General features: G+C 49.2%; 1 protein-coding gene across 5 annotated transcripts; it reads right to left on the reverse strand.

Moving 5' to 3' along the window:
• Nucleotides 1–248: 248 nt before the first annotated feature.
• LOC140312668 (uncharacterized) lies at nucleotides 249–26,124 on the reverse strand. 5 transcript variants are annotated; one of them, XR_011916993.1, is made up of 22 exons: nucleotides 24,990–26,124; nucleotides 24,809–24,859; nucleotides 24,390–24,598; nucleotides 23,586–23,628; nucleotides 23,360–23,485; nucleotides 23,164–23,268; nucleotides 22,866–23,084; nucleotides 22,641–22,787; nucleotides 21,998–22,225; nucleotides 20,083–20,301; nucleotides 19,209–19,355; nucleotides 18,883–19,092; nucleotides 18,423–18,569; nucleotides 18,109–18,345; nucleotides 16,584–16,688; nucleotides 16,356–16,493; nucleotides 14,387–14,494; nucleotides 14,128–14,162; nucleotides 11,715–14,037; nucleotides 11,331–11,442; nucleotides 1,118–1,877; nucleotides 249–1,074 (listed from the first exon to the last, which is right to left on the reverse strand). XR_011916993.1 is itself a non-coding variant. In XM_072390434.1 (21 exons), exons 1-21 carry the CDS (start codon nucleotides 25,806–25,808, stop codon nucleotides 1,258–1,260), a joined length of 6,348 nt encoding a protein of 2,115 aa, XP_072246535.1. In that variant the 5' UTR covers nucleotides 25,809–26,124; the 3' UTR covers nucleotides 249–1,257. The 5 variants fall into 5 exon arrangements, 1 of the variants encoding a protein (XP_072246535.1); XR_011916994.1 differs by having other exon boundaries at nucleotides 249–455; nucleotides 644–1,877; XR_011916992.1 differs by having other exon boundaries at nucleotides 249–477; nucleotides 528–1,877.
• Nucleotides 26,125–26,746: the final 622 nt, after the last annotated feature.

Consider the following 26,746-nt stretch of genomic DNA (forward strand, 5'->3'; position numbering starts at 1 on the left):
GAACTAAAGTGGTGCAAACTGAACTAAACTGGTGCAAACTAAACCAAGCCCATTAAAGCCCAAACGGAGCATCAGGCCGAAGCTGAAACTGTAACGTTAACATGTTGAAATAAAACTTTATTTTCACTTTAAAACACCAGAGAAACATAAGAACCACCACTGAAAAATCACAGATAAAAAAAGCAGCTGATGCACATTTTCCAGGTTTATTTTGACTAAATCAGTTCTTTTCAGTGGTTAAAAAAAAAACAAAAAACTCTGTTGAAGCCATTTTTATTGAGTTTTAACAAAAGCACAAACAGAAATTTACCTGCAGGTGTAACATCGTTAATATGATGTCACCAACGCCGGCCCGTGTGTTTCACACCAGCAGCACGACTGGAAGTGACCTTTACTGACCCCGACGGGCAGTTTGGGTGCAGGTTAACCCAACCCTAACCCTAGCTAGCCTAACCCTAGTTTGGGTTAATCCTAAACCTAACCCTAGTTTGAGTTAACCCTAACCCTAGTTTGGGTTAACCCTAAACCCAACCCTAGTTTGAGTTAACCCTAACCCCAGTTTAGGTTAACCCTAACCCTAGTTTGGGTTAACCTTTACCCTAGTTTGGGTTAACCCTAACCCCAGTTTAGGTTAACCCTAAACCTAGTTTGGGTTAACCTTTACCCTAGTTTGGGTTAACCCGTACCCTAACCCAAACCCAGTTTGAGTTAACCCTAACCCCAGTTTAGGTTAACCCTAACCCTAGTTTGGGTTAACCTTTACCCTAGTTTGGGTTAACCCTAACCCCAGTTTAGGTTAACCCTAAACCTAGTTTGGGTTAACCTTTACCCTAGTTTGGGTTAACCCGTACCCTAACCCAAACCCAGTTTGGGTTAACCGTAAACCCTAGTTTGGGTTAACCCTAACCCAGTTTGGGTTAACCCTAAACCTACCCCAAACCCTACCCTTACCCTAGTTTGGGTTAACCCTAACCCTAGTTTGGTTAGGGGTTAACCCTAACCCTAACCCTAGTTTGGGTTATCGCGTACCCTAACCCCAGTTTGGGTTAACCTTTACCCTAGTTTGGGTTAACCCTAATTCCAGTTTGGGTTAACCTTTACCCTAGTTTGGGTTAACCCTAACCCTACCCGTACCCTAACCCAAACCCAGTTTGTTGCTGTGACACAAACAAAGTTCCTAATAACACGACCGGTTACCAACAGAAGAAGTTTAAAGTCTTTGGTTAAACCGTCTCCACAGTCCCACAGAACCGACTCCTAACCCTCTGAGCTCTTCTCGGAGTTCACCTCCGACTCCCACTTCTCCAGGAACTCCTGCAGGTTCAGATTGAAAAGGTCGATCCCCTTCGGGGACAGGTGAACGCCGTTGGCCCGATAGAGGCCCGTGTTGGCGCCGCACCGAATGTTTTCGTGGCTCAGGGAGATGCCGCCCAGCTCGGACACGATGTTCTGGATCCTGCGATTCACCGTGGTGCGCACCAGGTCCACCTCGTGGCTGTCCGGCGAGTGGCGCCACGCCCTGCGTGGAAGGATGTTGGACCACACCAGCAGGCACTGCGGGAAGATGCTCCTCATGGAGGTCAGGTCCTTCTTGACGGAGGCCAGCAGGTCGGTGGGGCTCTCGGTGCTGAGGTCGTTACCGCCCAGGTGCATGATGATGATGTCTGGGTTGGGCCAGGTGATCTGCAGCTGGTGGAGCTGGGGCAGCAGCTGAGGCCACGTCATGCCCTGGGTGCCCTTCCACCAGATGGCCACCTTACTGGGGTCCATGCCCAGCTGCATACCTACCTCCGGGGACTTGGCCCGCGACTCAGCCCAGTAAACCAGGGAATGGCCGCAGATCCAAACATTCTTGGGCTCACTGCTGACCGGCTTGCCTAAAAGTTTCAACAGGACACACATTTAAATCTCAAAACTTCAGGATCATTTGTAAGTGAAGATCCCAGTTTACACTTTAGACCTCCAGCTGTTTCACAAAGATGTGCAAGAGTCCTCTGGAGACCGGAAAGTTTTCATCCAGCAGAGGGTAAAGAATTCAGACTAAAGAGAAGCTGGAGAAGCTTTCACCAAAGCTGCTGCTGATGAGCTGTTAGTGAGAACTACCTGAGGAAACTAAAGAGTAACGACTGCATCAGCTGTTAGCTCAGCTGGAAGCCTGGACACCAAGGCTGGATATCACCTGGAAAATCCACAGCCTTCATACTGGGTTACCTGCACCAATATCAAGCTGAGCTCCTAACTCAAGCCACTTAACTCTGACCTTTGACCCCTTCAGGCAGAAAAAAGGCTCCTAACTCAAGGGATGAACCAGTGTTGTGTCGACACAGAACAGACAACTTAGCAAAGAAGCCATTTTAAACTGGATCTTTAGGCACTTTGTCACAAAGACACATCATTTGTTCCCATTTCTTTAGCTGCATCTATGAAAAACAGCAAAGAAAACACAGTTTGACAGACAGAAAATAGGATTTCTGCAGCAACAAGGTGATTCCCAAAGAGCTATTAGCTGAAAACTTGGCATATCTCAGCATGGTGTGCAGTGTGTCCTTAAAACATTTGAGGAAACTGGACAAGTGGAGGACAAAAGAAGAAGTGTCAGGCCTAAAAAACTATCTCCAGCAGATGAACAGGATCTGAAAGTGATGTCCTTAAGAAAGAGGAAAAAATCCAGCTGTGACCTGACAGGACCTGAGAGATGCATCTGGACCTTCAGCTGATCCATCTACTGTTGGCCCAAGCCTCATCAGAAATGGTCTCCATGGAAGGGTGGCTGTCAAGAAGCCGTTCTTAAGGAAGGGAAACAGGGAGAAAAGGCTGAGCTGTGCCAAATGACACAAGAAGTGGACTGAAAATCAGTGGCAACAGGTCTTATGGAGGGATGAATCCTCCCCAGAGCCCGGACCTCAACATTATTGAAGCAGTGTGGGATCATCTGACAGAGAACGGAACAAAAGGCAGCCCACATCCAAAGAAGAGCTTTGGGATGTCCTTCAAGAAGCCTGGAGAACTATTCCTGAAGACTCCTTAAAGAAATGACAGAAAGCTGGTCTCAGAGGGTTCAGGCTGTGTTGGAGAATAAAGGAGCTCAGACCAGAGATTCACTTACATGTTTTAATAAATCATTACTCTCATTTCTTTCCTGGAAACATCTAAAAAGATGAGGCCTGGATCTAACCTGGCTCAGTACTGTTGGTGACACCAGCAGCTTTGGTAAGATCACACCCTCCTCCACCTTCCCAGTCTGAACTGAATCCCTTTTATATCTCTGCAGATTTGTTCCTTCACATTTAGATGTGGCAGAATGTTCTTTTTAATGAGAACTTTGCAGGTTCACATCCAGTTGATCTTTGGTGTCTGAAGCCTGATGGACTAAAAGCTGCCGATCTTTGTGAAACCAGCCAGATATCAGCTGCTTAAGGTAATTAAACACTGCTGTAAATTAGTCTTAATTAAACCTAATTAAACCTGTTTGTCTAACTGTTCAGCACCTGTTCAAGCTTCCTTGCTCACTACATTATAAATGACTGAAGTGATAATTACTGTCAGGAGACGGTTTTCCTGCTAAAGCTTCAGATTTAACCCAACAGACTGATCAGAGAACAGTGTTAGAGATGAATGACGTTTCGAGCCGTGTAAGATTACGACTAATGATAGATTTAAGCTTTTAAACAATCAATAGATTAAAACCATCACCTACCTTGACAATCAAGACCATATCGTCTTTCTGCAGGATTTCTGTTAGTTTTAAGCAGCGATTTAAACACCAAAGTGCTTCCATCAGTAGGTCTGAGGCTTTATAACGGGTCCCTAGCTAAAAGGTCGTCCAGAGACATGCAAACGAGACGCTAATCAGCTCTAAAAACATTCGTCTCAAGTCTTATCTTTCACTTTTAATCCTTTGACAGTAAAAATCATCACTTTGCCTCTTTCCAAGTTTCAGACATTTCATTCGTCCAGTATTTCATTTTGGGAAAAGAAACGATGTTTGATGCCAGGTAACCGAATTTGAATGAGTAGAAACGGCCCAATGAGGTCCCATCAGGGAAATAAACTTTGTGGATATTTTTCCATTTGACGCTGGTCTGCTCATCGCTCTGAGACCACCGTTAACAGGCCCTAAAGTTTGGATTCCACTGAAAATGTCGAGGATCGTAAAACATGCAAATGAGCTGCAGTTCGGACCTCTGGGCAGAATGTGAACGTCCCGTGTTGGTGTGTACCGACTTCCTGTTTGAGCACGAGTTTCTATGCTCAGGCTGTAGAATCTGCCACTAAAATTAAGTCTCAGCTGCAAGCTCAAAACTGTCCAAGAACTTTTAGGATTAAAATATCTTGATCAATAAATCTCATAACTGCACATTAGAAGATTAATTGGCTGGTGGATTCATTTGGCCGACATTAGCATGCTAGGCAGAATAAAGTTGCTGTAATGCTCGCTGTATTGGTCATTCTTACCGGTGGCTTTAGGCGTGCTGGACTATGCGTAGGTTACTATACTGAGGTGAAGGCTACAGGAGCAGCTGAGTCCTACAGACTGATAATAATACAATAAAAAACATAATAATATAATAAAAAACAATAACGCGACTGCAGGCGTGTGGACAAACAGTGGAGGACCTACAGCACGGCCTAAAGGCCTAAAGGGACTCCTTTTCTAAGGCCTACATATTTTAATTAGGTAGAAATTAAATGTTTAACAGAACCACCTTAAACTGTACTGTTTGCAGACTTCATCCAAAGCTGTTTTTAGTAGAGAAAACTAAATGTCCCAAAGTGTGATTGTACATCTGTACTGATCTGATTTATAAAGACAGGCCATTTAAAAAAAAAAGCCTTATTTATTTAAAGACGGTTTAATTTAGCAGGGGATAAGGTTTCGGGTTAGTAATTAGCAGATCCTGCATTCAGAGGCGTGATTCCTTTGCTCCCAGTGAGGTCCTCCTCATCCTCCCCACCAGATCTGACTGATTTATAGCCAAACCAAACCAAAGCTACCCAGGCATCAACAGTTGGAGGCTGAAGTCACAGCAGAGACATTGGTATGAGATCATGCTTCCATCCCAGCATGCAACACGGTGCGACGTGGCTTCAGTTCAGTGGCTTCAGTCTTTCTGAACCCATAGTTTGGGCATTCATCAAACTGTAAGGACCACTGGTTCATGGGGTCTCTGGTGAGTCTCTGGCTTCCGTTTCTGTTCCCAAACTCCATACTGGACCAAAGTGATCTAAACTGAGTCTGCGGCCGGTTGTCCACCCTGTGAACGCTCACAGGAGGGCAGAAGTTACCTGGGCGGAGGTGTGAAAGGAAAGATGAATTAAAGAGGAGTCTTGCTGTGTGACAGCTGGTCTGAGCTGGAGCTGAATCACACCTGAGGCTTTGCACCCAAACTGTCAGTTTCATGAAGAAAATGTAACAGTTCTACTTTCTAACTTTAGCAGCAGCGCCTAGAGTTCGAAGTCTAACCCGACTTTAAATGGAGCAGCTTATGATACCGACTTTCTGGGTCTGAGTATGTGTTAGCTTCCTCAGCTAACAGTAGCGTTACAGACTGACAGGCTAGTTAACAGCTGAGAGATCATTTAACTCAATAAATATTCATGTGATGTAACAGAACAATTAAAGCGGTGCAGCTGGTTACGTGTTATAAATCAAGGCCTTCAAAGCAGTCATATTGGCGTTAGCTGTGAACACTTACCATTCCGATGCTAGTTTTTCCTCAAACTGCTAAAGTAGCGATAACCAAACTTTCAAAGTTTGAAATGTAACAAGCTTTTAATGCAGTTTAACTTCATGGAAATGTGTCGTAAACAGAAAGTGCAACGCATTAATATCAGTGTAACAATCGAGCTACTGCAAGTTATCCGACTGCTGCTCTGATGCTTTTACGTTAGCTTCCTGAGCTAACGTTAGCACGAGTTTGTTCAAAGACACGGAATTAAAAGCAGAAACATTATTTACCCGGATAACATTTAGCTTGAACACAATGCTCCATAATGTACCTCAACTAATAAGAGTGAGATTCGGAGGAGCTCTACAGCGTTTACTAACAGCAGCTGAAGAGTTTTTCTGCTGCTGATTCTGCACCAGACTGTTGGTGATGGCTTCCAGCGACGTCTTCCTGAACTAACATTTCACTTCCTGAAGAATAAACGTCTTCGTCTGGTCTCCAGAATAACGAAGAGCGCCTGCTTAAGGCTTGGTAACCGCACTACATCCCTGCTTAAAAACATGTATCCTTAACTCTTGTGAAGCATCTAGAACAAAGGTGCCGTTAGCCAGCCAAACCAACCACTTCATCAAGCAGAACACAAACTGTGTCCTCTTCATGAAGTAGGAGGGCTTTACGTTGAATCGGCACGGTTACGAGAAGTCGAACAAGCCGGCTTCACTCAGCTTCGATTTCCGAAAAACAGAATTGAGCAAACTTGACTTACCCTGATGGGCTTTACCTGGACCTGCCTCAAAGACACGTTCAAAAGGGCAAAATGCTGCGTAACAAGGGAACACAAGGTGTTCCTGCATCTTCAGGAAGGACTTTGTGCGGAAAGGAACTCAAAAGGCTTTGATGAACATGGCTTGAGTCCCATTCGGGTCAATGAGGAGTTCAAAAACCGAATATTGAAAACAAGAGCCGATTATTTCACTGAATAATTATTTCAACAATTGTCGATCTGATCTGAGTTAAACCCTGTTAAAACCTTTACTGAATCGATTTAAGTTCTGTTTCATCATTCAGGTTCAAAACAATTAGAAAAGCTAAAACTAAATCAGTTTAAGGTCTTCATCGATCACTAAAACATGCTTAAAGCTGCAGCTTCCTACTGATTTCACTTCATAAAGCTCATAAAGATAATTAGCATTCTGCGACAGTAAAATAACAGTAAGGCATGTAAACTAAACAAGAACATTCCCAATATAATGAATGTGGTATTTTACAGAACTCAAACGGAACTAGTTTCCTCTCTAAAAGCTCAATGACTCTCTCAGAAAACTGAGATGGTGCCACGAAGGCTAATGTGTCCTTTAGGAAAGCCATAGTCTACCATTCCTACCATTTGCATGGGCCACTTTCACACCTACAGCATCTTTGGGCCCATATCTTAGCTCAAGACTCACAATACAATGTCTACAACCAAGAGTTTATCATTAGACTTAGTCCTGGACTATCTAAGCCATGTCTGTAAGAGCCTGAACTACAGAACCCACCAAACAGATGTTCTTCCTAATGCAGATGGACTAAAACTGCTAATCCTATTGGATGTCATGTTGAGATGCTATCTAGGCTCAGGTAGGAATAGGTAGTGCTACAGACAAATAACAGTTACAGTACAAACCAAGTCCTCAGTGGATATGTCTTCCTCCTACAGAGCTGTTCCTGGACAGAGTTCCGGGTTAATTGCAGCGTCAGCATCTATCAGCTTTAGCGTCGGTCTCTGCTGTCGTTACTGTCCTCAAAGCGATTCCAAGCTTAGCGACACCTTTCAGTCTAGCTGTGCTGTGTTTACACTCAGTGGCCACCAAAGATCTACAGCTCCTGGGCCTTTTCTGGAGGAAGAATCGGCTTCCTTTCAATTTATTTCAGTCTGTGCAACAACTGAACTATTCTGGTCAAAATGTGAGTCTGGGGTGTTTTTAATTGGGGTCACGACTTGTTTTAGATTAATTTTCCAACCTTAAAATGCAGCAACAGGCCTGAGAAACGTGTTAGAAGAGGTGCAAGATAAGATCTGCAGTTCAGGTTTCTGTCTCCAGCCAACTTGCATCAGACGCTCCTGGCTGCATCCTGCAGTGACTCAAAGGAACCTTTTTGTTTTGCAATAATCTTTGGTCCAGCGGGGCTATCTCTGCTGTTCAGGAGTAGTTTTTATCTCCTTATTCAGAAAGATTAAAAGAGTCATTTCAGGGTCCAATTAGCAACCACTGTGGCTTTGTTCCAACTCAAGTCAAACCTTTCATTACCATCTGGAATTGTAGGAAGAACCAAGGATACTGATCTCTGAATCAGTCAGAATTAGATCTTTATTCTTCTGCCCATGAAGTCTGGAAGCCTGAGACACAGTGTCTGATACAGGATGTGTTCACTTTTTAACATGATCTTTGTTAAATCTGCAGTTCTGTCGCCCTGAAATAAAGCAGATATCTATCCATCTATAAAGCCTGCAGACTGGCCTGCCAGCTCGCACCTTAATGAGGCAGAGGAAGCACCAGGAAGGCAAAGGAAGCACCAGGAAGGCAAAGGAAGCACCAGGAAGGCAAAGGAAGCACCAGGAAGGCACCAGGAAGCACCAGGAAGGCACCAGGAAGCACCAGGAAGGCACCAGGAAGCACCAGGAAGGCACCAGGAAGCACCAGGAAGCACCAGGAAGGCAAAGGAAGCACCAGGAAGCACCAGGAAGGACCAGGAAGGCAAAGGAAGCACCAGGAAGGCAAAGGAAGCACCAGGAAGCACCAGGAAGGCAAAGGAAGCACCAGGAAACACCAGGAAGGCAAAGGAAGCACCAGGAAGCACCAGGAAGGCAAAGGAAGCACCAGGAAGGCAAAGGAAGCACCAGGAAGGACCAGGAAGGCAAAGGAAGCACCAGGAAGCACCAGGAAGGCACCAGGAAGGCAAAGGAAGGCAAAGGAAGCACCAGGAAGGACCAGGAAGGCAAAGGAAGCACCAGGAAGCACCAGGAAGGCAAAGGAAGCACCAGGAAGCACCAGGAAGGCAAAGGAAGCACCAGGAAGGCAAAGGAAGCACCAGGAAGGCAAAGGAAGCACCAGGAAGCACCAGGAAGCACCAGGAAGGCAAAGGAAGCACCAGGAAGCACCAGGAAGGCAAAGGAAGGCAAAGGAAGCACCAGGAAGGACCAGGAAGGCAAAGGAAGCACCAGGAAGCACCAGGAAGGACCAGGAAGGCAAAGGAAGCACCAGGAAGCACCAGGAAGCACCAGGAAGGCACCAGGAAGCACCAGGAAGGCAAAGGAAGCACCAGGAAGCACCAGGAAGCACCAGGAAGGCACCAGGAAGGCAAAGGAAGGCAAAGGAAGCACCAGGAAGGACCAGGAAGGCAAAGGAAGCACCAGGAAGCACCAGGAAGGCAAAGGAAGCACCAGGAAGCACCAGGAAGGCAAAGGAAGCACCAGGAAGGCAAAGGAAGCACCAGGAAGGCAAAGGAAGCACCAGGAAGCACCAGGAAGCACCAGGAAGGCAAAGGAAGCACCAGGAAGCACCAGGAAGGCAAAGGAAGGCAAAGGAAGCACCAGGAAGGACCAGGAAGGCAAAGGAAGCACCAGGAAGCACCAGGAAGCACCAGGAAGGCACCAGGAAGCACCAGGAAGCACCAGGAAGGCACCAGGAAGCACCAGGAAGGCAAAGGAAGCACCAGGAAGCACCAGGAAGGCAAAGGAAGCACCAGGAAGGCAAAGGAAGCACCAGGAAACAGGAGCGAGACACCAGTGGCATCATGTGACTGTCTGATGTTGGTCAGTTAGCTTCAGTGGACAAATAGATGCAAACATAAGAAAGAAGAAGCTTTACTTTCCTTTGTCTTTGTTGTTTTTGCATGATTGCTGCAAACCAAATGACCCCAATAAGGGATAATAAAGACGCCTTGAACCTCCTGATGTTCGGAAATAAAAGAAACTGAACTTTCTGTCGACAACATGATTTGTTCTGGGACAGAAAACAGCTTTAACACTAGAACAGAGTATCTATAAAAGGAATCCTGTGTACCAGTGACCACTGAGTGTAAATGTATTTAAGCTGGAAACGGCTCTAGCTTTAAAGTAATATCACCACATCTACATGTCTAGCTGATAATGAGCGCTTTAACCTTAAATTAAATGGTATTAATCATGTTTATAGGACGCCGTAAACTGTCATTTTTATTCCAGATGCATGTCTAACTTCATAACTCACGATCTCACCGAAGTGCGTTCTGGACTCTAAGAACGAGTGAAGTCACCGTGTGCAGAAGAAGAAGAAGAAGGCGAGACTTTGGACTTCAAATCGCTGTTGGCTTCTTTTCTTGATCAGCAGGAAGAAACAAGGAAGGAACTCTGAACTCTGAACGTTCGGCAGGAAGCTTTAAGGCCGGGTTTACGGGTCCCTGCAGCCCAAAGGTTCTGTTTAACAGCAGGACCACAGGTTAAAGGACCACAGGTTCTGTCTCACAGCAGGCGTTCGGGTCACGCAGGAAGCTTTAAGGCCGGGTTTACGGGTCCCTGCAGCGCGGTACTGACCACAGGTTCTGTTCTACAGCAGGACCACAGGTTCTGTTCTACAGCAGGACCACAGGTTCTGTTTTACAGCAGGACCACAGGTTCTGTTTCACAGCAGGACCACAGGTTCTGTCTCACAGCAGGACCACAGGTTCTGTTCACAGCAGGACCACAGGTTCTGTTTACAGCAGGACCACAGGTTCTGTTTACAGCAGGACCACAGGTTCTGTTCTACAGCAGGACCACAGGTTCTGTCTCACAGCAGGACCACAGGTTCTGTCTCACAGCAGGACCACAGGTTCTGTTCACAGCAGGACCACAGGTTCTGTTTACAGCAGGACCACAGGTTCTGTTTACAGCAGGACCACAGGTTCTGCTTCACAGCAGGACCACAGGTTCTGTCTCACAGCAGGACCACAGGTTCTGTTCTACAGCAGGACCACAGGTTCTGTCTCACAGCAGGACCACAGGTTCTGTCTCACAGCAGGACCACAGGTTCTGTTTACAGCAGGACCACAGGTTCTGTTTACAGCAGGACCACAGGTTCTGTTCTACAGCAGGACCACAGGTTCTGTCTCACAGCAGGACCACAGGTTCTGTCTCACAGCAGGACCACAGGTTCTGTTTACAGCAGGACCACAGGTTCTGTTTACAGCAGGACCACAGGTTCTGTTCTACAGCAGGACCACAGGTTCTGTTCACAGCAGGCGTTCGGGTCACGCTGGCTGCTGCTGGGGAACAGAAGCCAGATCCAGGGAACATTCTTGCTTTGACTGCCAGTGGATCCCAGACTGGAAAAAGACCCGATGCAGGAGTCCAGCACTCGGTCGGTTCCTACCTTGTGGGGATCTTAGATTAGCACTTGGACTGGTATCTACAGCTGGACCTCCACGATCTGAGGTACATGAACTGCATCGATCTAAAGTGCAGCTGCACTGGAAGTCATGGCTCTAAAGATGCTAATCAATCTGCTCAAGAGCGCCTGCATGAAAAGAAACCTTCAGAAGGTGCCCGTCCACTTGGATAGAACAGAAACTGTGGCACTCATCTACAGAATAACTTTACTGCCACAGTCCTGTGATTCAAAGGGTTCACATTAATGCCTGTAAACCAGTAAGCTGTGATACCTGGTGGCAGCAGCGGCTCATCTTTGTTCTTCTCTGATTGTTTCTTACGGGAGAGCTTCTCTTTATACTGCTGCTCTCTCTTCTCCAGAAGCCTCTGATTGTACAGATCCAGCTGCAACACAAACACAGACCGATGCTCAGCAGCTTTACGTTCCGTCTCACAGTTCTACTTCATCTAGTTTGCTGAGATTACCTGAGACAGCATGCAAGGATGTTAAAGGATAGCAGCAGATATGATGCACTAAGACAGCTTTACAGTCTCTAAGGAAGCAACAAGTTCCTCCTTAAATCTGCACCAAACCTCTTGGTGTCCCACAGGACTTCGGCTCCTTCTCCTCTGTACAATAAGAGCTTACCGTAAAGTGATGCCCCTGCTGCTCTTACCTTCTCCTTCTGCTTGGCCTTGATGTCATCATCCGTCTCCACAGGGATCAGAAGGCTGGAGGCCGACGGAGACTCTGCAGGTAAGCTGAACTGCACCGATTTCATGGGTTTTACTGGTGGCTGCACGCTCAGAGACTTCACCGTCTCTATCACCTTCAGGCACCGGGCCACCGTTGTAGAGATGGCCGATTGGTCGCTGCTGGCTGGGCTCGAGGTTGTTGGTGTTAAAGAGGGTGGTGTCAGCAAAGCAGAGGGCTGTGGGGAACTGGAGGAGCTGCCGGGGGCAGCTGGATCCAGCTGTCCAAGGAAAGGCAGGACAGCGTGAGAGGGGGGAGCAGCAAACGGAGGCTGTCCAGGGAGACGCCGGGGAGGGGGTCCCGGAGGAGGTCCCGGAGGAGGCTGCGGAGCACGCCGGGGAGGAGGTCCAGGGGGGGGTCCAGGGGGAGGTCCCAGTCTCTGTGGAGGAGGAGAAGCAGCAGAAGAAGAAGCAGCACTGTCTGAAGTGGACATCAGAGAGCTGATGCCGAGTGGCCAGCTGAGCGGGGCAGGAGGATGTTGGTAGTGAGTGGGTGGAGGCACCGGGGGGGGTTTGGGAGAGGATGCAGCGGGTGCTGAGCTCCCCAGGGTCTTGGTAAGACTTTGCAGCTGCTGGGCTTTCTTTAAAGCCTCCAACTCCTGCTGGTCAAGGAAGTCTTCGTACTCCAACACAGCAGCTTTCTGTCTGCCAACCGGCTCCAGGCTGGAAGACCTGACAGGGGAGTGAGAACTGATGCAATCCAGTTCAACAGAACCAGTTCTGCCGGCCCGCAGCGCTTCCCTTGCAGAAGGAACCGTTTCTCTTTCACTGGACAACGACTTGGGGCTGTAAATCTTCTCCTGGGCTCGGCTGGCCAGTTTTGACACTTCTCCTGAACTCAGCTTCAGGCCTATCGTACGCAGCAGATTCTGGATCTTCTCGTAAGGTTCTTCCTTCAGTTCCTCACTGGTTCTCTCCACTGAGGACCGTTTAGGGCTCAGCTGCTTCTCCTCTTTGAGGGCCATGCTGCTGCTCAGGGGCTCTTGGGCCAATCCCACAATCCGAGAAAAGCCCTTCCCATCCTGAAGCGCCAGCTCATGAGGCAGAAGGTCATCGGCAACAGGAGCTGGTTCCGGTTTCATTTCAGCATCCACCTTCTTGTTGAGCATGTCCAGGAAGCGGTCCAGGGGGGGTTTCTCGGCTGGAGGAGATTGGCGCGGTGTTGTGACCTTCCGTTTCGGAGAGGGGCTTCTTGGAGGGGAATCTATGGGGGAAGGAGGCCGGAAAGTGGGCTGGGAGGAGGAGGTAGTGGCTGTGTGGGTCAAAGGAGGCGTGGAGGAGGCAGCAGGAACCTGGCCCGACTGGGAAGGAGGTGAGGAGCGATGGGGTTCTGGGGACTGGCTTTGTTTGAGAGGGGGGTAGGGATCGTATGGTCGGTCAGCGTATGCCGGGTCATAGTAACGGTCATCGTATGGCTCATCATAAACGTCATAACGATCAGTGTAGCGACGGCTGGTGGCAGCCGCGCCACCATACAGATGCTCTCCATAGAGACGGCTCTCAAAAGGGCGGTCGCCATAGGAACGGTCGCCAAAAGGCCGCTCGGCGTACGGATGGCTGGCATAGGGGTCACCGTAGGGCTCGCTGTACCGCCGAGTGTGGTAAGGACCGTAGTGTCGGTCATAATAGGGATCGTCATACGGAGGAAGAAGGTGATACTCGGGCTCTCCGGGTCGTTTCTTCAGGATGGACCGGACCGGTTTGTATTCGGCGAGGGGCATAGCGATCCTGCCGTGGTCGTAGTCGATGCAGGTCCTCTGTCCGGGCTCCAGTCCTCTGGGGTCTATGTCCACCAGAGCCTTCTTATAAGCGATCATCTCGTTCAGCTCCTCCAGCTCCCGCTTCTTCCTCGCCAGCTCGCTGTCCACAACGCCGCCTCGCCTGGTCGGAGGGCTCAGTTCCCGCCTCCTCTTGCGCCCGTCCTCCCGCTCCCTGCTGGTTTTACTCCTCTTCCTGGCCCGGTCCTTGCTCCTGCTGCGACTCCTGCCGGAGCTCCTGCTCCCGCTGCGGCTCTTCGAGCGGCTTCTGGAGCTCCTGCGCGACCTTTCTCGGCTTCGTCTGTACTTGCCGCCCTTGCGCTCGCTGCTGGAGCTCCGTCTCCTTTTCATGATGCGTCCAAACTGGTCTCTGGGTGGACTCCTACTTTTACTCCGACTCCTGCTACGCCCATATTTACGCCGGGTGACGTAATCCTTCCTCAGATTTTTCACCACCGCCTTCAGCTTGTCAGAGTCTAGTTTTTCCTTTCTGGATTGTCACACATCCAACAGGAATTCAGTCAGTTTCAGTGTAAAAATGAATGAATTTAGCACATAAATAACTAAATTTACAACTCACTCATCTTCTGATGGTTTTGCCAGCTTGATGGTCATCTACCAAACAACAAAAGCATTTGTTAGAACAATAATGACAGCTGTTTGCAACCTTCACACACTACGAGTAACAGGAACTCATTCCCGGTTGATGCTTGATAAAATCATTCTGTGACATAATTACAAGGAGCTATAACTATGTTGGCCTTAGTGTTAAAGTGGGAAACAAACGCAGCGTTCTTCCCACAGTGTGACCAAACCAATGAATGCCCGGTGGCGCTCACCTTTCCTTTGTTTGCGCCGACGCCGCCGAGTTTCCGAACAGGGAGGAAAACTTTCTCAGTGAAACGTTTTATCCTGATGGCCTGGGTCCCCCCCTCTGCCATTTCATGCTGTGAGAAACAACACAAACGAGTTTTAAGACATCAGAAATGGGATAATTATTTTGATCCAGACAGATCTGAAACCATCTGCATCACTTTCTGTTCTCTGAAAGGATCGCTTCACATTCTCAGCGAAACAAACTCTCACACCTGAAACACACGTCTGACACCAGCATCAATAATTTCACCTCCATTTTTAAGTCTGTAAACTTAGATGTTGATCAAAGGTTTGAATCCTAACTCAGTGAATTTCCATAATTTTAATCAGTGAACTAGTTGGCGGAGATGTGGACTAGTCAGATGACTTTAACTTGAGTCAGATGACTTGAACTCGAGTCGGAGGACTTTAACTTGAGTCGGACTCGAGTTGGAGGACTTTAACTTGAATCAGACTCGAGTCAGATGACTTGGACTCGAGTTGGAGGACTTTAACTTGAGTCGGACTCGAGTCAGATGACTTTAACTCGAGTCAGATGACTTGAACTCGAGTCGGAGGACTTTAACTTGAGTCGGACTCGAGTTGGAGGACTTTAACTTGAATCAGACTCGAGTCAGATGACTTGGACTCGAGTTGGAGGACTTTAACTTGAGTCGGACTCGAGTCGGAGGACTTTAACTTGAATCAGACTCGAGTCAGATGACTTGGACTCGAGTCGGAGGACTTTAACTTGAGTCACACTCAAGTCAGGGGACTTGGACTTGAGTCGGATACTTTAACGTATCCGAGGGTTAGGGTTAATGTATCCGACTCAAGTCCAAGTCATCAGACTCGAGTCAGACTCAAGTCAGAGGACTTGAACTCGAGTCAGATGACTTGGACTGGAGTCGGAGGACTTGGACTGGAGTCGGAGGACTTGGACTGGAGTCGGAGGACTTGGACTGGAGTCGGAAGACTTTAACTTGAGTCAGACTCGAGTCAGATGACTTGGACTGGAGTCGGAGGACTTTAACTTGAGTCAGACTCGAGTCAGATGACTTGGACTGGAGTCGGAGGACTTTAACTTGAGTCAGACTCGAGTCAGATGACTTGGACTCGAGTTGGAGGACTTTAACTTGAGTCAGACTCGAGTCTGATGACTTGGACTGGAGTCGGAGGACTTTAACTTGAGTCAGACTCGAGTCTGATGACTTGGACTCGAGTCGGAGGACTTTAACTTGAGTCAGACTCGAGTCTGATGACTTGGACTCGAGTCGGAGGACTTTAACTTGAGTCAGACTCGAGTCTGATGACTTGGACTCGAGTCGGAGGACTTTAACTTGAGTCAGACTCGAGTCTGATGACTTGGACTCGAGTCGGAGGACTTTAACTTGAATCAGACTCGAGTCAGATGACTTGGACTCGAGTTGGAGGACTTTAACTTGAGTCGGACTCGAGTTGGAGGACTTTAACTTGAATCAGACTCGAGTCAGATGACTTGGACTCGAGTCGGAGGACTTTAACTTGAATCAGACTCGAGTCAGATGACTTGGACTCGAGTCGGAGGACTTCAACTTGAGTCGGACTCGAGTCAGATGACTTGGACTCGAGTCGGAGGACTTTAACTTGAGTCGGACTCGAGTTGGAGGACTTTAACTTGAATCAGACTCGAGTCAGATGACTTGGACTCGAGTCGGAGGACTTTAACTTGAATCAGACTCGAGTCAGATGACTTGGACTCGAGTTGGAGGACTTTAACTTGAGTCGGACTCGAGTTGGAGGACTTTAACTTGAATCAGACTCGAGTCTGATGACTTTAACTTGAATCAGACTCGAGTCAGATGACTTGGACTCGAGTCGGAGGACTTCAACTTGAGTCGGACTCGAGTCAGATGACATGGACTCGAGTCTGAACTGGTTCCCTCGGACCTGGCTGTCAGGAACTGGACTCACCGGGACAACGCTGAACTCCACCTTCTCATTCAGCTCCAGCTTCTTCTTCTCTATGACCTCGGACACGTGGAAGAACAGCTGAGGGTTCTGAGAGCACTTGATGAGCCCAAAGGCTTCCGAGAACTCGATCACAATGCCCTGGTTGGAAAAACAGCAGATCAGAAACAGCTTTTGGTTTTGGACTCGCATGAGATCAGTCAGAACTTATCAGAATAAAACTTGAGTTACGTGTCGACGTTGCTCTGTGGACTCTTCGAAGGAGTCAGGGAGGATTTCCACGTAAGTCGCTCGTTCTTCTTTGGTCTCCCGATGGGTGGCGATGTTGAAACGGACCTTAAAGGACGAACAGATCAGACAGAACCAAACAGATCAGACAGAACCAAACAGATCAGACAGAACCAAACAGATCAGACAGAACCAAACAAATCAGACAGAACCAAACAAATCAGACAGAACCAAACAGATCAGACAGAACCAAACAGATCAGACAGAATCAAACAGATCAGACAGAACCAAACAGATCAGACAGAACCAAACAGATCAGACAGAACCAAACAGATCAGACAGAACCAAACAAATCAGACAGAACCAAACAAATCAGACAGAACCAAACAGATCAGACAGAACCAAACAGATCAGACAGAACCAAACAGATCAGACAGAACCAAACAAATCAGACAGAATCAAACAGATCAGACAGAATCAAACAGATCAGACAGAACCAAACAAATCAGACAGAATCAAACAGATCAGACAGAACCAAACAAATCAGACAGAACCAAACAAATCAGACAGAATCAAACAGATCAGACAGAACCAAACAAATCAGACAGAATCAAACAGATCAGACAGAACCAAACAAATCAGACAGAACCAAACAAATCAGACAGAATCAAACAGATCAGACAGAACCAAACAAATCAGACAGAACCAAACAAATCAGACAGAACCAAACAAATCAGACAGAATCAAACAGATCAGACAGAATCAAACAAATCAGACAGAACCAAACAGATCAGACAGAATCAAACAGATCAGACAGAACCAAACAGATCAGACAGAACCAAACAGATCAGACAGAATCAAACAGATCAGACAGAACCAAACAAATCAGACAGAATCAAACAGATCAGACAGAACCAAACAAATCAGACAGAACCAAACAAATCAGACAGAATCAAACAGATCAGACAGAACCAAACAAATCAGACAGAATCAAACAGATCAGACAGAACCAAACAAATCAGACAGAACCAAACAAATCAGACAGAATCAAACAGATCAGACAGAACCAAACAAATCAGACAGAACCAAACAAATCAGACAGAACCAAACAAATCAGACAGAATCAAACAGATCAGACAGAATCAAACAAATCAGACAGAACCAAACAGATCAGACAGAATCAAACAAATCAGACAGAACCAAACAGATCAGACAGAATCAAACAGATCAGACAGAACCAAACAAATCAGACAGAACCAAACAAATCAGACAGAATCAAACAGATCAGACAGAACCAAACAAATCAGACAGAACCAAACAAATCAGACAGAACCAAACAAATCAGACAGAATCAAACAGATCAGACAGAACCAAACAAATCAGACAGGATCAGACAGAACCAAACGGATCAGACAGAATCAAACAGAATCAAACAGATCAGACAGAACCAAACAGATCGGATCGACGCCCTGACCTCGGATCGACGCCCTGACAGCGGTCAGGAGGCACCGACCACACGAGGTCTCACCTTGTCTCCGTCCAGCATGGTGGCCGTGGTCAGCAGGTCTCTGCGGCCGAAGGGAAGCTGCTTCTGCTCGCCGTCGATGGTCATCACCAGCCGACCCATCTCTGGGGCAGCTTTAGCTCCGCCTCCAGCCTGCTGATCTCTCACCAACTCTTCATCCTCCTCCTCCTTCTTAACCTCCTTTAGCTCCTTTCCTCCCTCCAGCTCCTTCGTCTCACCTTCATCCATCTTTATTTTTACCTGCAGGAAGAAAAATCTTTCAACCGACTTCTTTTTGAATTCTTCTGGAATCATAAACTATGCAACTTTCTTTCTACCTGTCCGATGACCACCTGGCCGACCTCCTTTTTCACCTCCTTACGGGGGTTTCTGGACATGGCCTTCAGGATGGTGCCTTCAAATCGCTCCTTGCTGATGTCGTCCATTGAGTCGGGGATGCTAATCTTGAAGCCGAGCGGCGTCCACTGCAGGGTTAGGGTTAGGGTACGGGAGGAGGAGGTCAGAGGGACTTTACGGACATGAACAACGCTTCAAACTGACAGAAACCGAAGCTAAAACTAACCCACAGAATGAATCTCAAACTGAATCCTGAAAGTGGAACCAGACCCCAACAAGCCGACCGTCAGTCAGACCGTGGTCATGTGATCTCACCTGGTCATGTGATCTCACCTGGTCATGTGATCTCACCTTGTCATGTGATCTCACCTTGTCATGTGATCTCACCTGGTCATGTGATCTCACCTGGTCATGTGATCTCACCTGGTCATGTGATCTCACCTTGTCCTTGGCAGCTGCCAGCACCGCCGCCACCTCCTCCTTCTTCTTCCTCTCGGCCTCGTCCTCCTCCCTGCGCCTCCTCTCCTCCTCCTCCTCCTTCTTCTTCTTCTTCTCCTCCTCCTCCTCCCGCTTCTTCTGCTCCTGCAGGATTTTGTCCTCGCTCTTCTTCTTCATCCTCCTCAGCCTGATGGCCCTTTTGTTTGACTTCACCTGCAGAGACACAACCACGGGTCAGAACCTCTGAGCCACGGGTCAGAACCGTCCTCTGAGCCACGGGTCAGAACCTCTGAGCCATGGGTCCGGCCCGGTCCAGCCGTCGGACTCACCAGGGTCATGGTGAACTCCACCTCTTTGTTGACGTCGTCAGCGTTGAACTCTGCATCGCTGAAGTTCTCACCGATGTCGAAGGGAATCTCGCCGTGTTCCTCAGAGTTAATGACGCCCTCGTCGGCGCCCAGCGAGGTGATGGTGCCCTGAGACGAGAGACCGCACCTGAGAATCTGCCAGAACCCTGCCAGGCATCACCACCTCCACATTCATCCCGTGTGCTGCAGTAAAGCAGCACTGTGACATGGACCTGAATCAGAACCTGAATCAGAACCTGAATCAGAGCCTGAATCAGAGCCTGAATCAGAGCCTGAATCAGAACCTGAATCAGAGCCTGAATCAGAACCTGAATCAGAGCCTGAATCAGAACCTGAATCAGAACCTGAATCAGAACCTGAATCAGAGCCTGAATCAGAACCTGAATCAGAGCCTGAATCAGAACCTGAATCAGAGCCTGAATCAGAGCCTGAATCAGAGCCTGAATCAGAGCCTGAATCAGAACCTGAATCAGAACCTGAATCAGAACCTGAATCAGAGCCTGAATCAGAACCTGAATCAGAGCCTGAATCAGAGCCTGAATCAGAACCTGAATCAGAGCCTGAATCAGAGCCTGAATCAGAGCCTGAATCAGAACCTGAATCAGAACCTGAATCAGAGCCTGAATCAGAACCTGAATCAGAGCCTGAATCAGAACCTGAATCAGAACCTGAATCAGAGCCTGAATCAGAACCTGAATCAGAGCCTGAATCAGAACCTGAATCAGAACCTGAATCAGAACAGCTTTGCTTTTCCTGGGTCTGCTTCGGCTCCAGGTGGAAAAGCAAATCTGTTCTGAGACCAGCTCCAACACGCAGATGTTGCCGGGTGCGTTACCAGCTCTCGGGTCTCCTTGGTGTAGCTGAAGGTGAACGGGATCTTGGGTTTGATGTTGGCTGCTCGCCGCCGCCTCGTCACCATGTCGACCAGCAGGTTGATCAGCACGTGGTCGTTCTTCAGCAGCGTGACGCCGCAGTCCCGGTGGTCGAACGTCACGTTGGTCTTGATGGGGCCGATGTTGGCGTGGATCTGGCCCGGATAACCCGGCATGCCGGGCTGGATGGGGAGGGAAGGATAGTTAGAGGGACTTCTTTAGAACTAGCAGAGAACAGAAAGAAGCTAGCAGAGAACAGAAGGAAGCTAGCAGAGAAAAGAAGGAAGCTAGCAGAGAACAGAAGGAAGCTAGCAGAGAACAGAAGGAAGCTAGCAGAGAACAGAAGGAAGCTAGCAGAGAACAGAAGGAAGCTAGCAGAGAACAGAAAGAAGCTAGCAGAGAACAGAAAGAAGCTAGCAGAGAACAGAAGGAAGCTAGCAGAGAACAGAAAGAAGCTAGCAGAGAACAGAAGGAAGCTAGCAGAGAACAGAAAGAAGCTAGCAGAGAAAAGAAGGAAGCTAGCAGAGAACAGAAGGACGCTAGCAGAGAACAGAAAGAAGCTAGCAGAGAAAAGAAGGACGCTAGCAGAGAACAGAAGGAAGCTAGCAGAGAACAGAAGGACGCTAGCAGAGAACAGAAAGAAGCTAGCAGAGAACAAAAGGAAGCTAGCAGAGAAAAGAAGGAAGCTAGCAGAGAACAGAAGGACGCTAGCAGAGAACAGAAAGAAGCTAGCAGAGAACAGAAGGACGCTAGCAGAGAAAAGAAGGAAGCTAGCAGAGAACAGAAGGACGCTAGCAGAGAACAGAAAGAAGCTAGCAGAGAACAGAAGGACGCTAGCAGAGAACAGAAAGAAGCTAGCAGAGAACAGAAGGAAGCTAGCAGAGAACAGAAGGACGCTAGCAGAGAACAGAAAGAAGCTAGCAGAGAAAAGAAGGACGCTAGCAGACAAAAGAAGGAAGCTAGCAGAGAACAGAAGGACGCTAGCAGAGAACAGAAAGAAGCTAGCAGAGAAGAGAAGGAAGCTAGCAGAGAACAGAAAGAAGCTAGCAGAGAAAAGAAGGACGCTAGCAGACAAAAGAAGGAAGCTAGCAGAGAACAGAAAGAAGCTAGCAGAGAACAGAAAGAAGCTAGCAGAGAACAGAAAGAAGCTAGCAGAAAACAGAAGGCAGCTAGCAGAGAGAACAGAAGGAAGCTAGCAGAGAACAGAAAGAAGCTAGCAGAGAACAGAAAGAAGCTAGCAGAGAAAAGAAGGACGCTAGCAGACAAAAGAAGGAAGCTAGCAGAGAACAGAAGGACGCTAGCAGAGAACAGAAAGAAGCTAGCAGAGAACAGAAAGAAGCTAGCAGAGAAAAGAAGGACGCTAGCAGACAAAAGAAGGAAGCTAGCAGAGAACAGAAAGAAGCTAGCAGAGAACAGAAAGAAGCTAGCAGAGAACAGAAAGAAGCTAGCAGAAAACAGAAGGCAGCTAGCAGAGAGAACAGAAGGAAGCTAGCAGAAGGAAGCTAGCAGAGAACAGAAGGAAGCTAGCAGAGAACAGAAAGAAGCTAGCAGAGAACAGAAAGAAGCTAGCAGAGAAAAGAAGGACGCTAGCAGACAAAAGAAGGAAGCTAGCAGAGAACAGAAGGACGCTAGCAGAGAACAGAAAGAAGCTAGCAGAGAACAGAAGGACGCTAGCAGAGAACAGAAAGAAGCTAGCAGACAACAGAAAGAAGCTAGCAGACAACAGAAGGAAGCTAGCAGAGAACAGAAGGAAGCTAGCAGAGAACAGAAGGAAGCTAGCAGACAACAGAAGGAAGCTAGCAGAGAACAGAAGGACGCTAGCAGACAACAGAAGGAAGCTAACAGAACGGTTGAGGGAAGACCTGGAGCTGGGCTCACCTTCGGCTCGATGATGGGCTGGCTGACGATGCCCTCGTACAGCTCCGTATCCAGAACCATGTTGGGCCCGAGCTCCAGCTTGGCGGTGGGCTTCTTCCACAGCGCGTAGTTGTCGTCACCGTTGGCGTTTTCAGTCTCGGCCCCATCGACAGCGGTAGCGGTGCAGAGCGTCAGGAGGAGCGGCTCCTTCACCCGCTGGATCCTGATGGCACGTTTTCCCGCTCGCAGCTGCGCGTCAACAGAAACGGCGCTCATTAATCTGAGCTTTGGACCGGAGGGCAGAAACCTGACCGCCAGAAAACTCCAGCCCACTTTCTTTTTAAACACCATGAAACAGACTTTTACGGCACAGTAACTTTTGAACGTGCCGTCCTTCCTCAGACAGAGGAGTCCAGCTCTGTCCTCCACCTGAAACGGGTTTTCCTTTTTTAACCCTAACCCAGAGGATACTTTAACCCAACAGGCGCCGTCCGTCTGAGGAAGGACGGCACGCCGAAACGTTTGTGAGTTTTCTGACAAAAACAGGAGGAAACGACCCAACGTTCAGGTTCTCTCCTGGTTGGTTCTCCAGAAGCAGAAGAATAAACCGGAGAACCAACACCTTTCAGGGTGATGAAGTCGTAAAGAACTCGCCGGTCCTCACCTTGATGACGTTGAACTCCACCTCCTCGTTGGCGTCTTCAGCGGTGAACTCCACGTCGCTGAGGTTCTCTTTGATGTCGAAGGGCAGCTCGCCGTGCTCATCGGACTTGATGACGCCCTCGCCATCCTTCAGGCTGATGATGACGCCCTGCAGACAGAAACAGCTGAGTCAGCGTTTCCTCCACCCGACCCACGGGAACCTGTGCCGGCGCAGGGCGGGCCGGACCTTCTCCCGGATCTCGTTGGTGTGGCTGAAAGTGGCGGGGATCTTGGGCTTGATGTTGGTGGCTCGCCGTTTCTCCGTGACGATGTCGGTCAGCAGGTTGATGAGCACCTGGTCGTTCTTCAGCAGCGTCACCGTGCTGTCCTTCCTGTCGAAGGGCAGGTTGGTTCGCACCGGTCCGATGGTCACGTACACCTGACCCGGGTACTGGCGCTCGCCGGGCTGCAGGCGAACCGAAGCAACAGGTTATGATCACAGACACAAAGCGGGTCGACCAGAACCTGCCCCGCTCTGCACTGACCTGAGGCTCCACTATGGGCTGACTGACCACGGCCTCGTAGATCTCCAGGTCCACGTTCTCGGTTCCACCCGGAGCTACTTTGACGTCTGTGGCAACAGAACGGTCCTGTTCCACCGAAACACAACAGAACCCAAAGTGAAGGCAGAGCAGACCTCAGGGAAGACCGGTCCAAAGAGGCAGAACAAGCAGAACCCACCTTCTCCTTACAGGCGGTGAAGTGGACTCGGACCCCCGGAGTCATGGCTTTGGGGTTCCCGAAGAAGACGTCAAAGCTGAAGGTGAACTTCTCCAGGTCTTCCCTCTCAATGTAGCCGAACGTTGGCTGTGGGTCAGAAACAGAATCAGAACCGAAGACTCTGCAGCACACAAAGGGTTCTGCAAGATAGAAATGGATCCGACTCCTGTCAGAAAGAAGAACTCACCCCGATGAAGGAGATGATCCCAGTGGACCTGCCAGGGGGGGGCCTAAGGACACAGAGAGGGGGGGGTCACATGGAACCTCTGGTTCTGACATGTTAAACCCAACTGGGCCATCAGAACAGAACCAGCATCTTTGTCTGGTGAAATGAGCTGAACAGAGCCAGAACAAGAGGAACAAACAGAACCAGGGAGAGAAACAGAACCTGGAGAACACACAGAACCAGGGGGACAAACGGAACCAGGGGGACAAACGGAACCAGGGAGAGAAACAGAACCTGGAGAACACACAGAACCAGGGGGACAAACGGAACCAGGGGGACAAACGGAACCAGAGGGACACACAGAACCAGGAGAACACACAGAACCAGGGGGGCACACAGAACCAGGGGGAGAAACAGAACCAGGGGGAGAAACAGAACCTGGAGAACACACAGAACCTGGAGAACACACAGAACCAGGAGGACACACAGAACCAGGGGGGCACACAGAACCAGGGGGACACACAGAACCAGCATCTTTGTCTGGTGAAATGAGCTGAACAGAGCCAGAACAAGAGGAACAAACAGAACCAGGGAGAGAAACAGAACCTGGAGAACACAAAGAACCTGAGGAACAAACAGAACCAGGGGAACACACAGAACCAGGGGGAGAAACAGAACCTGGAGAACACACAGAACCAGGAGAACACACAGAACCAGGAGGACACACAGAACCAGGAGGACACACAGAACCAGGAGAACACACAGAACCAGGAGAACACACAGAACCAGGAGAACACACAGAACCAGGGGAAAAAGCGGACTTACTTATCGAAGGTGCGTTTTCCCAGCAGTCCCAGAGCTTTCGCCATCTTGTTGGCTTCAGATTTTGGCTTCGGTTTCGGGGCGGGTGGCGGAGGAACGGGGGTCGGCGTGGGGTCAGGGGTCAGCGCTTTTGCCTCGACGGGAGCTTCGGGAGCTTTCTTGGTCTCAGCTGAAGTGGACTCACCAGGCGGAGCAGAAATCAGAGCTTTGATCTGAAGAAGAGAGACGAGGCGTCAGCCCGGTAACCCCAGAGCTGAGAAACGGGTCACTTCCTGGGTCATGTGACACACCAAAAGCACGCAGAGAGGAGATTGTTCTGAAGACCGGGCCGATTTCACATCCCTAGCACTGAATCAGGTGCCAGGTCCAGATAATCAGTCGCTCTAATATGGTCACCGACTCCGGGTCAAGTTTGTACTTACCCACTCGGGCTGGTCCGGTGGCGGGTTCGGCATCGGTTCCTCCAGAACCGGCTAAACACAAATAGAGAAATTAGTTTAGTCATCAAGAATCAATAAGATCAATAAGGTCAATAAGACCAGCGGATCTCATATCTGACAGAACGCAGCACATCGGCTGCAGAACCGGGCCCAAGCGGCTCACCTCTGCCGTCCAGCTGGGGGGGGGGAACCCCGGGAACCCGAAGGGAGGCACGCAGGCTGGAGGCGGGATCACCGGGGCGCAGGCTCCGGGGTCCGGAGGGGGAATCCCAGCTGGAAGGGCCGGGGCCACACTGGCTGGCAGCACAGGCGGCACTACAGGTGGGATAGGTCCAGGTGGGACCGGCAGAACCGGCTCTGGCCCCCATGGCTCTGGTGGACCCTCGGGAACCCAGTCAGGGGGTCTTGGTCTCCACTCAGGGTGACGAGCCCAGTCTGGGGGGGGGACCCAGTCATCGTGAGGAGGGCCCCAGCCTGGTCCCGGAGGTCTTCTTGGATCCCAGTCGGGATGTAGGGGCTCCCTGAGGTCCCAGTCAGCAGGTAGTGGCCCTCTCAGGTCCCAGTCCGGTGGAGGGGGGCCTCTGGGGTCCCAGTCCAGATGAGGGGGGCCTCTGGGATCCCAGTCAGGAGGTGGAGGCCTTCGAGGGTCCCAGTCTGGAGGGGGGCCTCTTGTACCCCATCCTTCAGGAGGTGGTGGCCCCCAGCCTCCAGGTGGTGGAGGGCCCCATTCCTCAGGTGGAGGGCCCCAGCCACCGGGTGGAGGAGGGCCCCAGCCTCCCGGTGGAGGAGGACCCCAGCCTCCCGGTGGAGAAGGGCCCCAGCCCCCGGGCGGAGGAGGGCCCCAGCCCCCAGGAAGAGGAGGGCCCCAGCCCTCAGGACACGGAGGGCCCCAACCCGGAGGTCCTAGTTCGAATGGAGGTCCGTCATCCCCCGGAGGGCCCATGGGAGGTCTTCCCCGCATCGGCCCGTCTCCCCGGCCCATTTCCTCAGCAGAGCAGCGCTTCTAACGCGGGGAGCGAGGCCTGAAGGTGTCGCTGTAGCTAGCAGCTCAGTTAGCCGGCTAACCGGCTAACCAACGAACGGCGCGAGCTTCGGAGTGAAACTCATCCGTTAACTCCACATTTGGGCGACTTCCAGCAAACTGCCTTCTCTACCACTATGTGTGCTGCTTTAATTCAGATATCTACCGGGAAAGGGTCAACACTTTAACCAGCTTTGGGTCTCGGTTCCACAGCTGGAGCGACGCTAAACAGTTTGTTGTTTCGTTTCACGTCTTCTTCTTCAGATTAATTTCTGCAGACTGCAGGGAGCCGCTGCCCCCTACAGGCCGGACGGTTATCTGCAGATCCTGCTGGATTCATCATTCCCGTCTAATTTCAGATCAATGACGGTGAAACAACTCACATGAACACTTTTATAAAGTTCACATGACCTAAAATCACACAGCTCACCTCGAAATAGTTATTACTCTGAGCCTCAATGCATTGGGTTGAAATTAGTCCTGAATTAAGCCGTTTCTGAATGTTTCACAGAGATCAGATCAGTGACCAGTATTTTCCACCTGAATGAAGACTTCAGTTATAAAAATTAAAATCTCTCCAGTTATTGATGGAGTTTTAGTTCTCTTCAACATGTATATTTCTGTATTTTATTTAGAGGGCAGGAAACAAGGAGTAAATTATTAATAATAAATATATTACTCACCTTTATTTGAAAAATGTGAATGAGCTACACATTTTCATTCAGAATCAAACCTTTTTTATTTCCAGTAAACAACATAATAGAAGATTTGAATCTGATCCGAGTCTTTTTCTCTGATTTTAAACCTCTGAGTCCAGTTTGGAAGGAGATTATTTTGTTCTTTTCACATCATCAGAGCAGCTAATGTTGGTTTGGTGATGATGATCTGATCCATCTCGG

This window comes from Leuresthes tenuis, unplaced genomic scaffold, assembly GCF_036924035.1.
Source record: "Leuresthes tenuis unplaced genomic scaffold, fLeuTen1.0.hap1 SCAF_8, whole genome shotgun sequence".
NCBI lineage: Eukaryota > Metazoa > Chordata > Actinopteri > Atheriniformes > Atherinopsidae > Leuresthes > Leuresthes tenuis.

What these genes read in the sequence shown, in the direction of transcription:
- LOC140312668 (XM_072390434.1), bottom strand. Translation starts at nt 25,808, where the DNA reads ATGGGCCGGGGAGACGGGCCGATGCGGGGAAGACCTCCCATGGGCCCT. An exon ending in CCAAGGAGACCCGAGAGCTG is followed by an intron (nt 19,356 to 20,082) that starts GTAACGCACCCG and finishes CTCTCGTCTCAG; the next exon opens with GGCACCATCACCTCGCTGGG. An exon ending in TGGCAGCTGCCAAGGACAAG is followed by an intron (nt 18,570 to 18,882) that starts GTGAGATCACAT and finishes CTAACCCTGCAG; the next exon opens with TGGACGCCGCTCGGCTTCAA.